The sequence below is a fragment of the Pavona decussata genome, unplaced genomic scaffold, assembly GCF_977016875.1.
Source record: "Pavona decussata unplaced genomic scaffold, jaPavDecu1.1 SCAFFOLD_84, whole genome shotgun sequence".
Taxonomy (NCBI): domain Eukaryota; kingdom Metazoa; phylum Cnidaria; class Anthozoa; order Scleractinia; family Agariciidae; genus Pavona; species Pavona decussata.
In genome coordinates, this window is record NW_028145502.1 from 2,377,273 (window position 1) to 2,394,977 (window position 17,705).

Below are 17,705 nucleotides of genomic sequence, written 5' to 3' on the forward strand. Positions count from 1 at the left end.
CTGGGTGTTCGTAGAAGGATTCAATGGACCACTGATATTCCTCGTTGCCTAAATAAAATCATTGTCATACGAATCGAGTTAGAATGCACTCAAAATGGCCACCAATGCATATTAGTTAGATTATTGTTCCACTGATTTCACTATATCATCAAAAACGTTATTGTAACTAAGTTCAAAACTCTGCATAACTAGCTAGCCTCGACCTGAGTAGTATTTCTGAGTCTCGAGGATGGGGTAGATTGTGCACCCTGAATGGCTTATAGCCAATCCGACGCTACTTCCAAGTTCAATAAAGCGCAACATGACAAGAGAGTTAAAATTTTCGAAAAGGACTGTCTTGGAACAGCCATCTGTGATTCTTGATTTCTTCGTCAAATTGAACTCAAATCAAAGCTCAAAGAAAAAAAGCCATTTGAGAAAATATGTAAAAAGGTACAAAAGCCACTGAAAACTTCATGTGATGACAGAAACTCAAACTATCTGGAAACATCCGGTCAAAATACGGCTGTGGTGGAAACATCAAATTGTTGCCTAATTATAACAACATAATTTAAATAATAACTTTCAAGTTAATAGAAGAAGGAGGAGGAGGAGGAGGAGGAGGAGGCGACGACGACGAAGAAGAAGAGAGAATGGTCAAAAAAGCACTATGTCAGTTTTATACCATTATTTACGACGATGCCTTTGCTTGGTTTTGGATTTGATTCTCCCTCTCTTTCTTCGTATTGTAGTCTAGAATATCTGTATACACAGTAGGATCCTGGAACAGGTTCACCGACTCGAGTCGGATGGTCATCTGGGACTCTGTCGTTTTGATTCTCCTGTTCGGCTGGACCGGAAGCCGCTTGAAATTGTGAAGCGTCCGCGGATGTACGATTTTCGCCAACTGAAAAGAAAGAAGCATACTTATGTTTACCCATATTTACCTTTTAACCAGTGGTATCATCAACAGTACAATCAGTATAATTGTTCCTTCAGTTGCATGTAACAAATCATCTTTGAGCACTTGAAAACACGCCCACCGGGAATGCACGCATCCAGAGCTTCAGTTTCTCAGTTGGGAGAGGAGAGGCCTTGAGAGAGTCAGCAACATTCAAATCGATTTCTGTCCACCTGCACGTCTCCTTCATTTTGTTTACGTCACTTTTGTTTCAGATTCGCAAGCAACAAAAATGTTAGACACTACTCTCTTTGATAGCTCATGGGACTTCAGTTGAAATAATCTCTTTATGCTAGGAAACAGTTGGTATGAGACACTTAACCTTTTTTTCTTCAAAAGTGGCCAATTTCAAATCAAATACTTGTGAAAAATTGAATTTTTCAATTCTTTATCGTAATTTCAACTCGTGTACGTGCGGTTGGGAATCCCTCTGCGATAGAGGGCCAGACTGCTAACATCTTGAATTTGCGAACGGGACTTTGAGCGTGATGCTCAACGAGTTTGCCTATAAATTCTAAAGGTCTCTGAAGAGTCTCTTGGCCGAGACGAAACGCCGCGTCAGACTAGCCACGAGCAATTCACAAGTATTTGACAATTTTTCAATTCTTTATCGTAAAAAAAAAATCAGAACAAAAAAATGCATGTCTTATTAATCATCAGCAACCGATCCAAGCAGAGTGGAGAACTATTGAGAAAAATATTTCACCTATAGTCAGATAGAAGGAGACGATGATGATGATGATGATGATTTTTTTTATGGACTAAAATATATGGTGACCACATGCACCTCAGAAGTCGACTCCAACCAATTAGAAACTGGATGAAGTCATTGGTATAAAATCTACTTGAATAGTTCTTCATGTGGAGTTAAAAACACACCTGTGATCCTTGCTGATCGAGATCCAACTGCAACATTTCCGCTGATATTGGACAAGCTGATGCTATAATGTGGTTTACGTCTGCGTGCACCAGTTCTGGGGATCGTTTCGCCTGCAAGTGAATATGTAGATTTATTATTTATTATTTATTATTTTGCACCACATTAATGCTTGCCTTTATCTTCTGTATTTATTCTGCTTTAATTTCAGCGCTTTCCACTACACCCTTTAATTGATTAGTATTCTAATACGAGTTCCCTATTTTTCACTTAGCTCTTTTATATGTACATAGGCTTCATATATTTGTAAATATTAACTCTCATATTCTCATTTTCTCATGTAACCGACTTACGATACAACTCTACTCATGCCTTTGAAAAACATTAGTAAAACGATTCCTTTAATTTCAGTCAGTGAGTATACGTAAAATATTTGCCTCCAAATAGAATTTTTATGCTTTTTCCTGCTGACCTCCTTTTGTTGGCAGTTAATTGGTTCGAGTGGCACTGGGACTTGGGGAAGGAGTAATTGAAATAAGGTATATACCCCCTAAAAGTGCTTGCTCATTCGTCTCGGTTCAGCGCGTAGTAAGACTCATGCTTTCAAGCCTATACAATAGGCGGGTTTTTTCCCTCAGTTGATCTCTAATGTGCCTTGCGCGTTCTTTCGTTTGAAATTAAGTGTCCCTACTGCGTTTATTGACAATATTTCCATTATTTGTTTCGGTTTGGATTCTTGAAGTATTTCCGCTTCGCGTCGCGCTTATCAATTTTTCCGGTGTTTTACGATATTCTTTCGTTCGTCGATAAGCTCTTGATCTTAAGAACAATTTCGATCCGCGAGCCTACGAGAATTTTAACCTTAAGAGGCATATTCTCGTGCATTTGCAAGGCATTGGAGGACGAACGGGCAAGACTGAAATCAGGAGCAAATAATGATCTTGTTTTTAGATCTATTACTGAGTTATACGGAAAAATAATTTCATTGAAAGAGTGTGCACCTGGTTCCAAATTGAGTATGCAAGGAGCTCCTGCAAGCACTTTAGGGTTACATAGTGAGTCATTTGAACTTCAAAATTTGAGTAAAAAAAAAAGTTATTCTTTCATGCTTTTTTTTTTTTCAGATCTAACTAGGAGTTATGCCTTGCTCTAATTCTCAGTTCAGTTCAGTTCAATACCTTTGTTTATATTTAAAACGTCACGTCCTGCATATTATAAAAAAAAACCATGGTGATGGTTCAAATGAGCAGTACTTTCAGAAAACTCAGCTGATTCAACTTCAATACAAGAGAAAACAAGTCTTTTTAAAAATTACGAATAATTAAGTATTTTTTTACCGTCAGGAGATAACAGGAGATAACACACGTTTGGTGTTATTTTAATTCTTTGAAAATTGCTCAAACTCGATCATACTTACATGAAGTGACTGATGATTCTGATGAGCTTATGGAATCCAATGTGTCCGTCGAGCCTTGAAAAAAATGCAATAAAGATGTCGTTAGCTGAGAACGCCTTTGGAACCTTTCAGAAAACAAATGAGGGTGATTTTTCAAGAGGCGTTATAGCTATATAGAGTTTTAGCAAAATTCAAACGCTTTTTCAGGCACCTGATGAATATTCAAGTCGTGGGAAATTTTAGCGAAGAGGATCTTATCTTAATCCCGAACAACAAGAGTAAGTATTATTTTCCATGCATGTCGCCAAAGCCGAAACAGTATGGTTTGGCCGATACCACCTTTTCTAATCGATTCGATACGAGGGGGTATTTTCCGATATTTGGCATACTGTATTTCGATAAAAAGCTCGTATGTGGAACGTTGCCATAATTGACGTAAAACTGAGAAATTAGCCTAAAGCTAAGGAAGATGATAGCAAGATGTTACCAAGTGTCAACGCTAATAAGATGAAATTGCTGCGGAAGCCAAGCTGAAAAAGCTGTCAACTGAATTTGAAATTGTTTCACTGAGTGAATCAATGTTTTTGCGCAAGGTCAAAAGAATTACTCATAAAAGCATCTTGCTCCAGCCCTACAAAGTATCTGCCAACTCACGTTCAGACCAGCTTGCAGGGGAATGATAAAACGCTAACTTCTTACAATACCAATGCCTTGAAAAACTGTCAATACAAGTAGGTAACGAGAATTAAAACTTTGATCAACTCAACTTGAATACTTTTTTTCTGTCCCTAAAACTCCTTATAGCTCCCAAAGTGTTTGTCTTTATACAGATTTCGCGAGACGAAATGGCTTAATGTTGGCGACCGCGTCCGGAAAAGAAAATTTAGGGACTCAGGTCGATGTGCACTTTTTAAACCCTTTAAGCCCTAACTGTGATCAGCATCAAATTTCTCTTTATTAAATCAATCGGCTTATTCAGACCCTGAGGTCATGAGAAGATAGGAGAATTTGATATTGGAGGGTTTCAGTATACTGAGAGCTGAGTGTTTTACGGTCGAAAGCACTTTGTATGAGATTACCTGAACCTCCTTCTTTCTATTGTTTTCGAATCTTACATCAAGATAATATGTTTCATAGTTTGGAGTCTGTGCCTCGGGGGGTCTGTGCATAAAATCATTCAGTGTGACCACTCATGTGAAAGTTACGGAAAAATATTTCTATTGCTTATTTTTGTTTTTCAGCATAGCAAACTCTGCAGAATGAAAATTGTTGTTCATATCTGGAAGATTCGTTCTTTGTGTAATATTGTTACTGATCGTGCGAAGAACTAAACCTTATTTTGCGAAATAATGTTGTTTTGTATCAAATTGTCCATTTACGTCAAAGAGGTCGTGGGGTTGAAGCAGAAGGGAACAAAAGACAGGAAGACTTAAAGCAACCCGGTAGTTTTCCCAGCTCTTGAGGCAGGATTTTTGCACGGAAATTTCATCTTTCTTTAAAGACCGTGTTTAATTAACTCGTTTCAGAGTAAGCAAAAATGAATTACACAGCCGAGTATAGGCCTAGGGAGACGTTTATCATGTATCAGTACTAATGTGTCCAGCAGTAGAGAGATAAATATAGCTTTGAAGCTGCTTTTGAGACACGATCAATTAAAGAGACGTATTCATTGCTCATTCGATTTAATGCAAAACATACGCGGAACCAGACAACGAATTTTTAGGCCGTGCAGGAATGGATCGTTTAACAAGATAAGCCTGCCAGTTGCTTACTGAAACTAAGATGAACCCCCCTGAATTTTAAAGTGTGAAGTAAATTGCTTTGGGATTGCTTTCTTCCCGGACGAATCTGCAAACAACCTTGTTTGTTTTCATAATCTGGTCTTGCCTTTGCACCTGGCGTATAAGTCGAACACATTCTCTAAAATTCCAGATGTTGGCAATTCAAAGGCTTTTCAGCCACCCTCCGCGCTCTTCATCGAAGTGCTTTCTTTTATAATTTGTCTAGATCTAGAAATGGCTCCGGGAAATGGCTGCTTCTATATTTCCAATTGCGGATTTAATCCGTCTAGGTGGAACTCGCGAAAGAAAACAACTCGCTGGTTGAGCGTCTCGACCTGTTTATCTATAGACGAAGACAGATTTATCGACTGGTGGGCGAGGTATTTCGTTCTTCTTAAACGAAGTGTAAACGTCTGAGATAACGGTATGGGAGTCTATCCCCTTTATACCAGGCATCCAGCATTTAACAGTACCTGTTAAATCACATACTTGTAAATGGACAAACTATAAAGGCAGAAATTAATTGCTCCTATAGATTTTCCCACAACTTCTTGAGGGTGCGCTAAATTAGAGCACTTTGATTTTAAACAAAGTTCTTCAGCTTGGCCCCACTTAGAATGTTCGCTACACGCGTGTGTACATAAACAAACATTAATACTTTCTAAAGTGTGTTTAAGGTTACTCGCTTACCGAATTTACCCGAAGCCATATCAACAGGTGGCAATGAAATGCAAAGCGTCGATTTGGAAACAGCCTGAAAAGAATGGTTTCTTCAACGATTGCAGATGGTTATGATGAGGCATATCACGGTTGAGTGGTAAAGAAAACTCCGGGAAAGCCCCGTACACGTTTAGGACTATGACAACATACGCGGAAATTGCCTGTGCGATTGCGCAATGGAACGAATAGGTTTTGCTATCGCGGCACATTTTTTGTAATTTTAGCTCCAGATTGCATATTTTACACCTCTGTAGTACGTTAATGCATGTCAGAGACAAAAGTGATCACGCAGCGAACGGAAGGGTCTCCTTCACTATTCTAATCTATCAAGAGCACTCTCTCCTCCACAGAGGAACTCCGCTTTCAAGCTGGTTGGCTTTGCTCGAAACAGCTGTCCACGGTTGTATTTTTTACTTTCGGTTTGGTCTGTATATCATGTCGATGTCGTGTTAAGTTTTCTAGGTAGTATCAGCCTTTCATACTTAACTTGTATGTTTATTTTTGGCCGAATTAGATCTTTCACACATCCTGCGTGTTCTGGCAGTTCCGCGGTCTTTTATTAATCATTTACTGTTATAAAAGGGATTAATAGACTGATCTCTCGTTTAATGTTTTTTCAGCTGGTTGAATTACAAACAGTGCTGTAATTTCATAGCCCCCCCACCCACCCCCACCCCCCTGCATGTTGTCAATGGCGCGTCAAATAATGCATACGCCATGACGGAACTTCAAAGCTCTTCCTGTAACTAAATAAACAAAAATATTTAACCGAATGTGTAAACGTCTGGAATTGGAATTACGTAATAATATTACTGAAATTGAAGACTTAATTGGGTTCACACAGTTCAGATAATAAGAAGAGAAAGAAAAGAAAGAAAGAAGGATAAAGTTTTATCACCGCGAATCGGAGTGCAGCAGCCAAAGGAACAGATACGGGGGGAGGAGTGGGGGAGGGGTGGAGGGAGTGGGTGAACTTGGTTAGGGACACTGGGGAAGGGTCATTAATAATGGAAGGGGGTGAACCTTGTTTTTTGTTTTAATTTGTTTTTCTCGCCAGGGGGTGGAAGGTCGCGACCCTCTTTTTTTACCTTTTCAGTTTTCCTTTTAAATTTCCTGCTCCTCCTCCGCGAAATATTCGCAGAAAACACTAATGCCGCATTTGCCACCTATGAGAATTTGCTATTGCCTTCTTTGATGTTTTGTTTTCGATCTGGAGAACTCAAAATGAAGGTGGTTCCGGTGCCAGATCCTCGGTGACTCAGGGGCAGATAGTCGAAGAGGGCAAAGATTTCACGGGCGAAATAAGGATTTGCGAGGCCTTAACAAGATTCGCCCGTAAAATCTTCGCCCCGTCGCGACAATCTGCCCCTGGGTCTGAGTGTCGGAAAATAGTGTGAAGTTTCCATTTGGTTGAGGCTGAATCCATGAGAAGTCTTCATCTTCCCCTGCATTTGGAGCTGACTGGCTTGTGAGCAATGCTTTGTCTGTTTGGTTGGTTGTGAAGAAGTTGATTCCAGTTTGGCATTTTCGGGCCGGATTGGGAGACGCTCGCAGTAGCTACGAGACGATTCAGTTGAACTGCCCTGCCTCTGTAAAACTCATCACAGTCACCGCAAGTACATTTTCCCCGATTAATGCCTTCGAAGATTCATATAAACTATATACGAACAAATTACAGCAAACACTCAATTAAATATAGAGGAAGTCAGTTCTGGAACAGCCTTCCAACGGCTGTAAAAACTGCCAAATCAATATATATTTTTAAGAAAAAAATAAAAAAATATATCTTCTCTGTGAGTGAATTTCTATAATTGTTGAGAATTATGTTGTTAATAATCAGAGGTATTGTAAAAGACAAAAATAAATACCTACATAAAGGACAAAGCCATGTAAATTCAGAGTGGTTACTCAACAAATTTACGTACCAGGGGCTCTCTTTGTAAGCCCAGTAGGGTTTGTTGAGAGTTCCTGCTCCTAAGCTATTAATAATACTGCTCTAAGAAAACATTGAATGGGGCAAATAAACATTGATTGATTGATTGATTGATTGATTGATTGATTGATTGATTGATTGAGTTTTTCTCCATTTTCCGGAACAAATGAAGATTTCATTAGTTACCGAAAGAAGGTGGAAGGAGCAAAATTGTGTAAAGTGGTGAAATAAACTGAGGCAAATTTTATTTAATTTGAAACTATGTGCGACTAATTGTGACTACAGTAAGGCCTTTTCATCTTGCGCTGTCGGTGAACTGTCCGAGACTTTTTCACTGTTTTTTGGTCACGTTGATTCCATGCTGATACTCACCAATTTCAGCATATCTAAACTCTTGTAGAAAGTTGTAATATAATCACGAACAAACGACAGCGTTAATTGCTTTGTTTATTTTTTGTGGTAATCTGAGTAGGATTTTTGCACTGCTGGGAAAAAAAATAAACTGAAACGGCTTTGACATCACAACGTTGCCATGCAGCTCTCGCAAAGACAACAACGTACATTAACTCTGTCTTGAAGAACTGGTTCCAAAAGTATCTTCACATATAATTGGTTCATTTTTTCCCTGCTTTGGGCAATACGCGAAACCTAATTTTCCAAGTAAAGTCCGTTCTCGATTACAAGCTAAAATGGAAGATTACTGCTCTCTCTGTCATGAGATAAAACTAAATGTTTATGTTTATGGCTTGGCTAAACTTCGAATTCAAATAAACAACAAAAATGGCTCCTCCAGTTTTCTGTGCTACAGCTTTTGCCAACTCAAATCGACCTTCGGCAAAGTTTGAGTGCTGTTGCGCATGCTCCACTTCTCAGTACTGTTATTTCGCCTGCACCCCTTATCAGTCCAGAGTAAAGGAAACAATTTGCTGGGTAAGTGTGATATTAAATCGACTCAAACTGGACCATTCAATTTGTTGTCTGTGAAGAGATTTCAGAGATCTGCCTTGGTTCTGTGATCTCATTGTGTCTGTGACAAGCATTTCAGTTTAGACAATTAAACTAAATATTTATAGTACATACTATTCATGCGAAACTGAATACAATAACGTTCAATAACAATTGCATGCGGATATAGAATATGATAAAAAAAATTACAAACAGAAAAGAAACCAGCTGTCATTGGCCACAGAAAGCACATCGTGCACATCGTGTCACACACTTGAATAACAATTATCGTATGATCGAAAAAAAAAAAACTTTTGGGGAGTGCGAAAGAAATGTTGCTGACCGGTGTACAAATAGTTTGTTTGCGGCCAGTTTCTCAGTTCGGGACAATTTCTGACCGGCTCTCTTTGTAAGTATAAATCTTTGTCGTCCAACTAGTTTGGGTTCTACAGATATTTTGTATAAAGTTAAACAAACAACTGGAAACTGAAAAATTTTGGATGACCCCATCATCCATTCGAAACGTCCTGAGTTAATTTTCGGTTTTTAGTTGTTTGGTTCAGCTTAATACATTTTGTAGTTCATGATGAAAAGATTGTAAATTTTAGTCTTCAATTAAGGTTTGTTGCTTTTGTGTCATACGACGTGGTTAAAAGGGGTCAACCTTTCCTTGATTCCTCAAACTGAAAACAGCCCAAGACTCGGATTTCCAATCCGTTCAACTCAGAGGCGAGAGGCTTCGATCGAAACAAGTCATCAGTCGTAATATAAATCCACAACAACAGTGAATACAGTGTGAGGTAAGTACTATATATGAACCCTTGTTTTGCTTGAAGAGACTATATAGCCTAAATAATATAAATATAAGCAGTTTTAGATTTGAAAGCTAAGCTAAGCATTTACTGCGCGTTAATAATAAACCCGATCGTTTGTTTGGTTTAATTTAAATGGCGGCTGTTTGGTTCTCAGTATGATTTCATTTCTTATCGAAAACAAAATGTATAAATTGCTTAGTGCACTGAACCCCACATCTTAAAACCGTGAAACCCGTTGACATGACTTCACACAGGCCGTGTTAACGGGATCTCTTCTACTGCAATGCTACACAAAGATGGGAGATGCATGCGCAAGTTGAAATAAATCACGAGTCATTTAAAACAAACTTAAATGCGTCTTAAAAGGGAGGGTCAAACTCTATTTATCTTTTGTCCTGTTTTTACGCTGCATTTTTGTTACGTGTTTATCTTTATGTGCGGCTGGTGGTCTGTTCTTTGTGGTCTCTTGCTTCTGATAGCACATCAAAATAATAATAATAATAATAATAATAATAAAACTTATATAGGGCCGATATCAGTAAGACTATTTTCATCAGCGCTTAAAAACGTAAAACTAGAAACTATATAAAATTATAAAAAAGCTTTCTGAAATAAAAATGTCTTGAGTGTCTGTTTAAAAGATGCTACAGACGGGCTACTCCTGATCGCATAGGGCAGTAAATTCCATAGTTTAGGCGCAGCCACAGCAAAAGATCGATCTCCTAACGTTGTTAAGGTCTTGAATTTCACAGTGTTAAGTAGCAGTCCATCACAGTCGGAGCGTAACTTGTACTTACATGGTTCTTTAAGATTAATAAGTTCCTTTAGATAAAAAGGCGCTAAGCCATTGATAGCCTTATACGTCAACAATAATGGTTCAATCTCACCTGTTATAACCGAAATTCCTGAGACAGAGTAAAGTAAAACTGTAAATGTATTTGTGTACCCACGGTGCACCAAAAAGCTCTATAAGCCCGTTCAAAGGTGACCATGCGTTCCAGGTCGAGTTGTTATTTGGAAATATTGGTTTTTGTGGAAAGAGGAAAACCGGAGCTCTTCATCGCCATTCCTATTTCTGCGCTTCGTTTTTTCAACCTTTTTCTCGGTGTTTGGAAATCGGATGAAACACTCCTCCTGTTTAAGACACATTTCGTCTCCATACGAACTACTATCTAGGGATACAACGAACAGATTGACGAGAACTGCATGCTATGGTAATGCCAATTATCATTGTTGGAACGTTTATACAGCTCAACCAATGTTAGCTAACTGACTAGTAAATAAATTGTTCGAGTCTTTACCCATGGACTACAGACACAAGCCACAAAAATTGCTCCTCTTACCTATAGTAACCCACCCATTTTTAACCTAACCACGCCAGAGAGGAGGGATTAGCTCTCGCCGACTTTGAACGCTTGTAACTCTTGACATGTCAATAGGCTCGTAACTTTTACTTTAATAATATTGTTTTAGTAAGTTTTTGCTTTAGACTAATCGAGAGATTATTACACTTTCTCAAGAACGCACTTCTTTATTTTACATATCACTATTTTCTCTCTGTTAGCCCAAGATTAAGGAACCGTAATGGACCGAATCAAAAGAGTTAAACAAGTCATTCAACTTGGAGCAGTTGTTGCCACTTTCCTTCTCACCACATGCCGTGTTGTCAAAGCCGTCGAGTTATTCAAAGAATGCTTAATTCTACTCAACGACAAAGCGCTAGAAAAAGCAGTTGAATTTGTCAGCCTGTTGAATAATTTCTTGTATTATAAACTTTTTATGGGTTACACTCTTACCAGTGATCACACAAGTGCTATAGAATGCACCAGAACCGTTAATGTCTTACTCAGCAAAAGTGGTGAAAGAGGACAAGAAGGAGTAGTAAGCTTTCAACTTGCGCAGTTGTATGTGAGTCAAAGTGAATATGAAAGAGCGAAAGAGCTTTTCATGAAAGCACTTTGTATAACTATAGAAACTGGTGACATAAACGGAGAAGCATTATCTCACGAAAACTTAGGAGTTGTGCTCTCTACTGTTGGTGAATATGTCTAAGCTAAAGAACATTTTCAAAAAGCACTTAAGATTAGAAAGAAAATTGGCGACAATGAATGCGAAGCAGCAAATTACAACAACCTAGGAAGCGTGTTCCAATCGGTCGGTGAATATATAAAGGCTGAAAATTATATTCGGAAAGCACTTGCAATGAGTAAGCAAATTAGACACAAACATGGAGAGGCGACTTGTTACGGACAATTAGGACTTATCTTTTCATGTCTCGATGAGTATAGCAAAGCTGAAGAATACCATCACAAAGCGCTTGAAATCCGAAAAGGAATTGGAGACAAAAAAGGAGAAGCAGCAGATTACGGAAACTTAGGAAGTGTGTTTCAATCCGTCGGTGAATATGTCAAGGCTGAAGAATATCACCAGAAAGCACATCAAATCCGAAAAGAAATCGGCGACAAACAAGGAGAAGCAATAGATTACGGAAACCTAGCACTTGTGTTTCAATCTATTGGCGAATATGTCAAGGCGGAAAAATATTACCAGAAAGCACTCCAGATCAGACAGGAAATTGGCGACAAACAAGGAGAAGCAGCAAATTACGGAACGTTAGGGACTGTGTTTTGTTGCCTTGGTGATTATGTCAAGGCTGAAGAATATCTTCACAAGGCACTTAAAATCCGAAAAATGATTGGAGACAAACGAGGCGAAGCAGCAGATTATGGAAACCTAGGAAGTGTGGCTCCATTCGTCGGTGAATATATAAAAGCTCAGGAATATCATCAGAAAGCACTTCAAATCAGAATAAAAATTGGCGACAGAAAAGGTGAAGCCTCATCTTACGAAAACCTAGGAGTTGTGTATTATCATGTCGGCGAATATTTCAAAGCTAAAAAATATCTTGAGGATTCTCTTGCTCTATTTTACGAGATTGGATGTCTGAATCTGCAGTCAAACATCCACTTCAAATTAGCAGTGAACAATTTGCAGTTAACTGGGAACATACAAGAAGTTATGTCTAGTCTCCTTGCCAGCATTAAAAAGTGCGAGGAAATGCGACTTCTTTTAAGAGACAATGATCATTTTAAGATATCTTTTTTAGAAAAGTACTTTTCTCCTTACAAATACCTCAGTGTATTGTTTTGTGCCACTGGAAACTTTAATGAAGCGCTTTACGTTCTAGAGCTTGGACGGTCCAGAGCCCTGGCAGACATAATGTCAGCGCAGTACTCTGTGAGTCAAGAAATATCAGTGAACCCACAGTCATGGGTTGGTATTGAAAGGTTCATTACGAAAGAAAACAACTGTGTTTGCCTGTACATTTCCTATGACACTAACTTTTTATTTTTGTGGATCATTAAGCCAAACGAAATACTCTTCCGACGGAAAGACATCATTGATTGTTTTACAAACAAAGAAGAAGCAGTACTTGTGGATAAAGTTTTCCATGACATCATCTTCAGAAAGTTTCATGTTTTACCCTCTCAAGAGCACTGCGAAGATCGATCATTGTTTCCTTCGGACGCTAGTCTTCTAACACGTGAGTCATCTCAGGGAGATGGTCCCATAGCTTCCCGCCCTGTAGAGTTAGAAGACGACAACCAGTACCTTGAACCGCCTAATCTTTCTCAGTGTTACAACATGATTTTCGCGCCTGTGGCTGACTTACTTGACGAACCCGAAATCATCATTGTTCCTGATCGTGTCCTGTACAAAGTTCCATTTGCAGCGCTAAAGAATGAAAATGGGGAGTATTTGTCAGAGACTTTCAGGATCCGCATTGTGCCTTCTTTGACGACTCTCAAGCTCATTCAGGACAGTCCATCAGATTATCACAGTCAGACCGCTGCACTGATAGTGGGTGAGCCTGGTGTCGGTGACGTGTTTCACAAAGGACGTCTTGAGAATTTATGTCCATTGCCTTGTGCAAGAGAGGAAGCAGAGATGATTGGGCGACTACTGGGAGCTCAGCCTCTGTTAGGAGAGCACGCAACTAAGCAGGCAGTTCTTCAGAGAATACATTCAGTAGGTCTGATACATTTCGCTGCCCATGGTGACGCTGAAAGAGGAGAAATCGCTCTTGCCCCTCCAGGTCATTTCAGTGGGGTTCCACAAGAAGAAGACTACCTGTTGACAATGGCTGAAATTTCACAAGTTCGTCTGACAGCCAAACTGGTAGTCCTTAGCTGCTGTCACAGTGCACGTGGACAGATAAGATTCGAGGGAGTTGTTGGAATCGCTCGAGCCTTCTTAGGATCCGGCGCACGCTCCGTGTTGGTTTCCCTGTGGGCGCTAGAAGACAAAGCAACAAAGCACTTCATGATGTGTTTCTATGAGCACCTTGTTCGTGGGGAAAGTGCCAGTGAATCTCTTCACCAGGCCATGAAGTGGATGAGAGATAACGGCTTTTCAGACGTGAGGCAGTGGGCGCCTTTCATGCTGATGGGCGATGACGTGACATTTGACTTTGGAAAGTGAAGATCAGTAGACCAGGTTTATTTGGTATTATGGGCTTTAGACTGATTATTTTACCGCACATTGTTATGCTTACATATTCTCCTCAGCTGTTTGGAGTGCTAGAAGCCGAAGGCAATCCATTCATGTCTATTAACTCTCGCCGCTCTCCTAAACAAAAGGTGTGGGGCGTTTGGTCGCTAGGCAAACCTTTTGTCCCATGTCACCTGAGATACGTTCAATTGACAGGATTCTGGAATAACAATGTATACAATGAAAATGACGTACGAACAAATGCTTACAGATACCTCTTCCAAAATTAAAACATCTTAATTGCCGTATATCTTACAGTTTATCAACAATTGCAATGCTCTTGTTGAATACCCATACCCTATAACATCCTACCTGCCCAGAAATAATATTCTTATTTATATTTTTTTGGTTGCAGGTGGTTTTAGCAGGACTGGAGGTTCGTAAGCAGGCACTTTCCGAAGTAGAACTTGCACAAACAAGCGAACTCAAGCATTAAGGGATATAGACTGTTCATGTTTGTACTCTTCCATTGACTGTTGCTCCTACTAGCTGGGTCCTTTCTATTCTCACCAACATGCTTGGCGTACGTAACCTTCTTGTGAAACTCTGCAAATTAAGAACAAACCTCATGACCGTTGGAACACGACAGAAGCGCATTGATATTACTGGTATTATATAAAGTTAACACAAAACAATCTCGTAAGAACAGTCTACGCGCTCTATGGCCAGCGGTTGGTCGACAGTAGAGATTCTGGGAAAGCGCCAATCTCGTACCCAGAGTCCTCTGGCTTGTTGGTGGGCACCAGTAGAGACTCTGGGTTACTGGAATTTATTACCGCAGGTTTTCTGCGGTAAACAATGGAAGCCGTTACGAGTCGTTACGGGACAGCCAATCAAAAAATTGAAATAAAATTCCAGTTCTCCAGAATCTCTACTGGCGAACACCCGCCGACCAAAAAGCCAGAGGACTCTGGGTACGATATTGGGAAAGCGCTGGCTGAAGACCCTGAGGTACGAGATTAAGTTTTAGATTATCCTGCGGCTCAATAGCTTTGACACTTACCCTGAGACACGCACAGGCTCTGTGAAAAGGATTGGAAACAAGTTATAAATTCCGAACAGGCGGCCATTTAGATCTAGTATCACGTGACTTCTAGTTAAGGCTTCTCGCGATCACAATGTTCAGTGTTTTTTCGTTTATTTAGTTTTTAGTGACTCGACCTTGAAACCATGATTTACCGGTAAATCAATATGTGATCAGAAACTTGCGAACGATGTGATTAGAACACAGCGAACCCGACGAGAACATTTCAGCAAAATACCGTAACATGTCTTCTGTGTTCTCAAATTGTTCTGTGTCCTTTAAAGGTATATTTATTCATTAAACTAATTTAGTCTGACCTTTTCGGATGCTTAAACTGAAAATTTAAGTTGCAAAAAGTTTTAGGGAATAGAATTTTATTCCCCGAATCTGTTACGAGCTGCTGTCGACTTTACGAAAATCTAGTTGAGCTTTCACTCGCGTTCTTAACGAAAAGTTTGCCCCTCCGAAAACATACAAAGATTTGACAGGTGCACCCAACGACAGTTTTCTCTCAGATCCTTTGAAACGCTATTTAAGGCTATCTGGAGTGCCTTTAAGGCTCTGTAGGTTCATTTTACGCTGCGCTATAATATTTTTATCTGTTCGGTCATTCTAGGGGAACTTGAGTCTTTTCAAAATACTAGGGCATTTTTGTCCATTTCCCGAAAACCTTAGGTCTTATTTCCTTTCCGAAAATCTTAGCTGACCTTTTTTCGGTACCCGAAACGACATTTTTGTCAATCCGAAAACACTAGGCCTTAAATTTCCCATATCACGAAAGTTCGAAGTGAAAATTCCCTTCAGAGAATTGTAGGGGATTAAGGGCCTTCCGAACAGACAATTTACCGAAACGATCCGTTGGGTACCCGTGATTTGAGCTGTCATTTTGCCGAAGAAAACTTGAGATTTTCTTAACAACTAAATCCGTAATTCTGAGCCGATTAACTGAACAGAAATGAGTCATTGAGTTCCCCTGAGAAAACCACACTATATATCTACGCATTCTTGGAATATACTTTACTAAAACCAAACTATCACCTTACAAAGCAAATTGTAAAAACGGAGACGCTCTTACTAAATCACTGCCTTAGTATATTCTTGAGGCTAGCTAAAAATCTTGGCCAATCTGAGCCTTAACTTTCTTATCTAAAAAAACAAGGAAAGATTCGTAAAAAAAATGGGTCTAGCAGAGATTAGAGAAGAAATTTATTTTTTGACAAAAGACAATATAAAAGATTTTACAAAAACAAACTGGCGTGTGGAGAGCATGTGCTGCCCAAAGGCTTTAAGCCATAAATATTGGAGCCAGGCTGAGTGTTGATAAAATTGGATTAAGAGGTATCCTCCTACGAGCGCTACTTCACTGCAATTACGTTAATCATGTTAATGAATCAAAGAGGATTCCTACCCATATATCAGATGGTTATTTTGCACGGGCATGATACAACACGTGTAAAGTTTTGTGGCTAGCAGAGTAATTAGATAAAGTATTAAAACAGTAATTTGCCTGGCGCGGTTTTATAAAGTCACTCACGTTTCACCCAAATATCAGTTAATATGCGGTAATTTAGTGACCTCCTAAGAGACATTTTGACCCGACTAAGCCTGGCTTTGCGGTTTTTTACTGATATTGGAAATGTATTAGGTTATTACCATAAGATATTGCCCGCTTTCTGTTGTAGTTTAGTTCTAGAAATCGTTGCTACCCTAGAAATTGATTTTCCCCGTTTGACGTTGACAAACTGTTGCTGAATTCATTCGAGCATTTATTTTCTTGCATCTCGATCACAACAGGCCGTGATTGCGGTCGTCAAATTGCGAGTTTCAATGTGCTTTATTAGAAAAATACGCTTGCAGGTAACTATTGAATCCATAGAGGCGAAAACCTAACATGTGGCGCTTTGAATCAAGGTTTCGGTTTGGCAGTTTGTCTGTTGCGATATATATCTTCAGTATCTTGTAAATAAAACGTAATATTCTTTGTCAGATTTGATTGGACAACTTTGGGAGTGAAATAGTTAGAGAAGGTAGGACATACTCTTTTCATTTTCTTAATCTGGCGTAAGTAGTAATTTCACATCTGCTCAGTAGTAATGGATTATTTACACTCGAACAATATCTCCTTCAGCCTGAGAATGATTGAATTTGTGTCAAAAGTATCTCACAATAGTCAGGAAAGTTAAGTAATGATCATACCTTATTTGAGGCAATGAATCAGTTCCCACTCAATAATGGTACCGAATCCTTTTAACAGTACAACGAAGAATATGGAGAAAAACATTAAGAACAGAAGCGAATTAACTTCCAACAAGATCATGTCATTTTCTTCCGCTTGTGAGACAACCCCCCTACACACTTTGGAAAGGTTTGCCCATATTTTTCGTCGTAGATTTTCATGACTATAAAATGAAGACAAGCGGGACTTGTTTTTTATTCAATCTTCTAAAAGAGGAGGATCATCAAGAAATTTGTGTAGGAGTGTTTCGAAACAATGAAAGTTATTGCCTCTTTGTGAGGTGTATCTAAATTGATCACGAATTACTGTCAAGCTCTCTTGTATTAGTAACCGACCAAAATGCCAAAGATTGTAAACTTCGAAACTGAATAATGAGTCCATAAACGCGTCAGAAAATAGGCCACTTATCTTAAAATCAGCACTTAGTATTCACTACGGTAGGAAGAAAGTCCCCTTCCTCGCCAATTTAAACTCGCATGATAATCCC

At 39.2% G+C, this 17,705-nt stretch overlaps 2 protein-coding genes across 8 annotated transcripts in view; one reads left to right on the forward strand and one right to left on the reverse strand.

Annotated features, from left to right (window-relative positions):
- Positions 1-5,873, reverse strand: part of LOC146475408 (uncharacterized) — a 31,771-nt gene extending 25,898 nt beyond the window's left edge. Inside the window, exon 1 of one of the 2 annotated variants that reach the window (XM_085115829.1) lies at positions 5,685-5,873. In XM_085115829.1, coding sequence (XP_084971955.1) covers positions 5,685-5,703 — 19 coding nt within the window. In that variant the 5' untranslated portion in view covers positions 5,704-5,873. The remainder of the gene's footprint in view (positions 1-5,684) is intronic. The other variant, XM_085115828.1, reaches the window with a different exon arrangement.
- A 3,044-nt stretch (positions 5,874-8,917) lies between these two features.
- On the forward strand, positions 8,918-17,503 carry LOC146475410 (tetratricopeptide repeat protein 28-like). Of its 6 annotated transcripts, none has more exons than XM_085115825.1 (4): positions 8,918-9,001; positions 9,249-9,392; positions 10,972-13,913; positions 14,314-17,503. In XM_085115825.1, exon 3 carries the CDS (start codon positions 11,610-11,612, stop codon positions 13,887-13,889), a length of 2,280 nt encoding a protein of 759 aa, XP_084971951.1. In that variant the 5' UTR covers positions 8,918-9,001; positions 9,249-9,392; positions 10,972-11,609; the 3' UTR covers positions 13,890-13,913; positions 14,314-17,503. The 6 variants fall into 6 exon arrangements, 4 of the variants coding, with proteins under 4 accessions (XP_084971951.1, XP_084971952.1, XP_084971949.1 ...); XM_085115826.1 differs by having other exon boundaries at positions 8,940-9,001; positions 9,286-9,392; XR_014865870.1 differs by lacking the exon at positions 8,918-9,001 and having other exon boundaries at positions 9,154-9,392; positions 14,314-14,633; positions 14,865-17,503.
- Positions 17,504-17,705: the final 202 nt, after the last annotated feature.

Excerpts from the sequence above, each read along its gene's own strand:
- LOC146475410 (XM_085115825.1), top strand. The coding sequence starts at position 11,610 with ATGAGTAAGCAAATTAGACACAAACATGGAGAGGCGACTTGTTACGGA.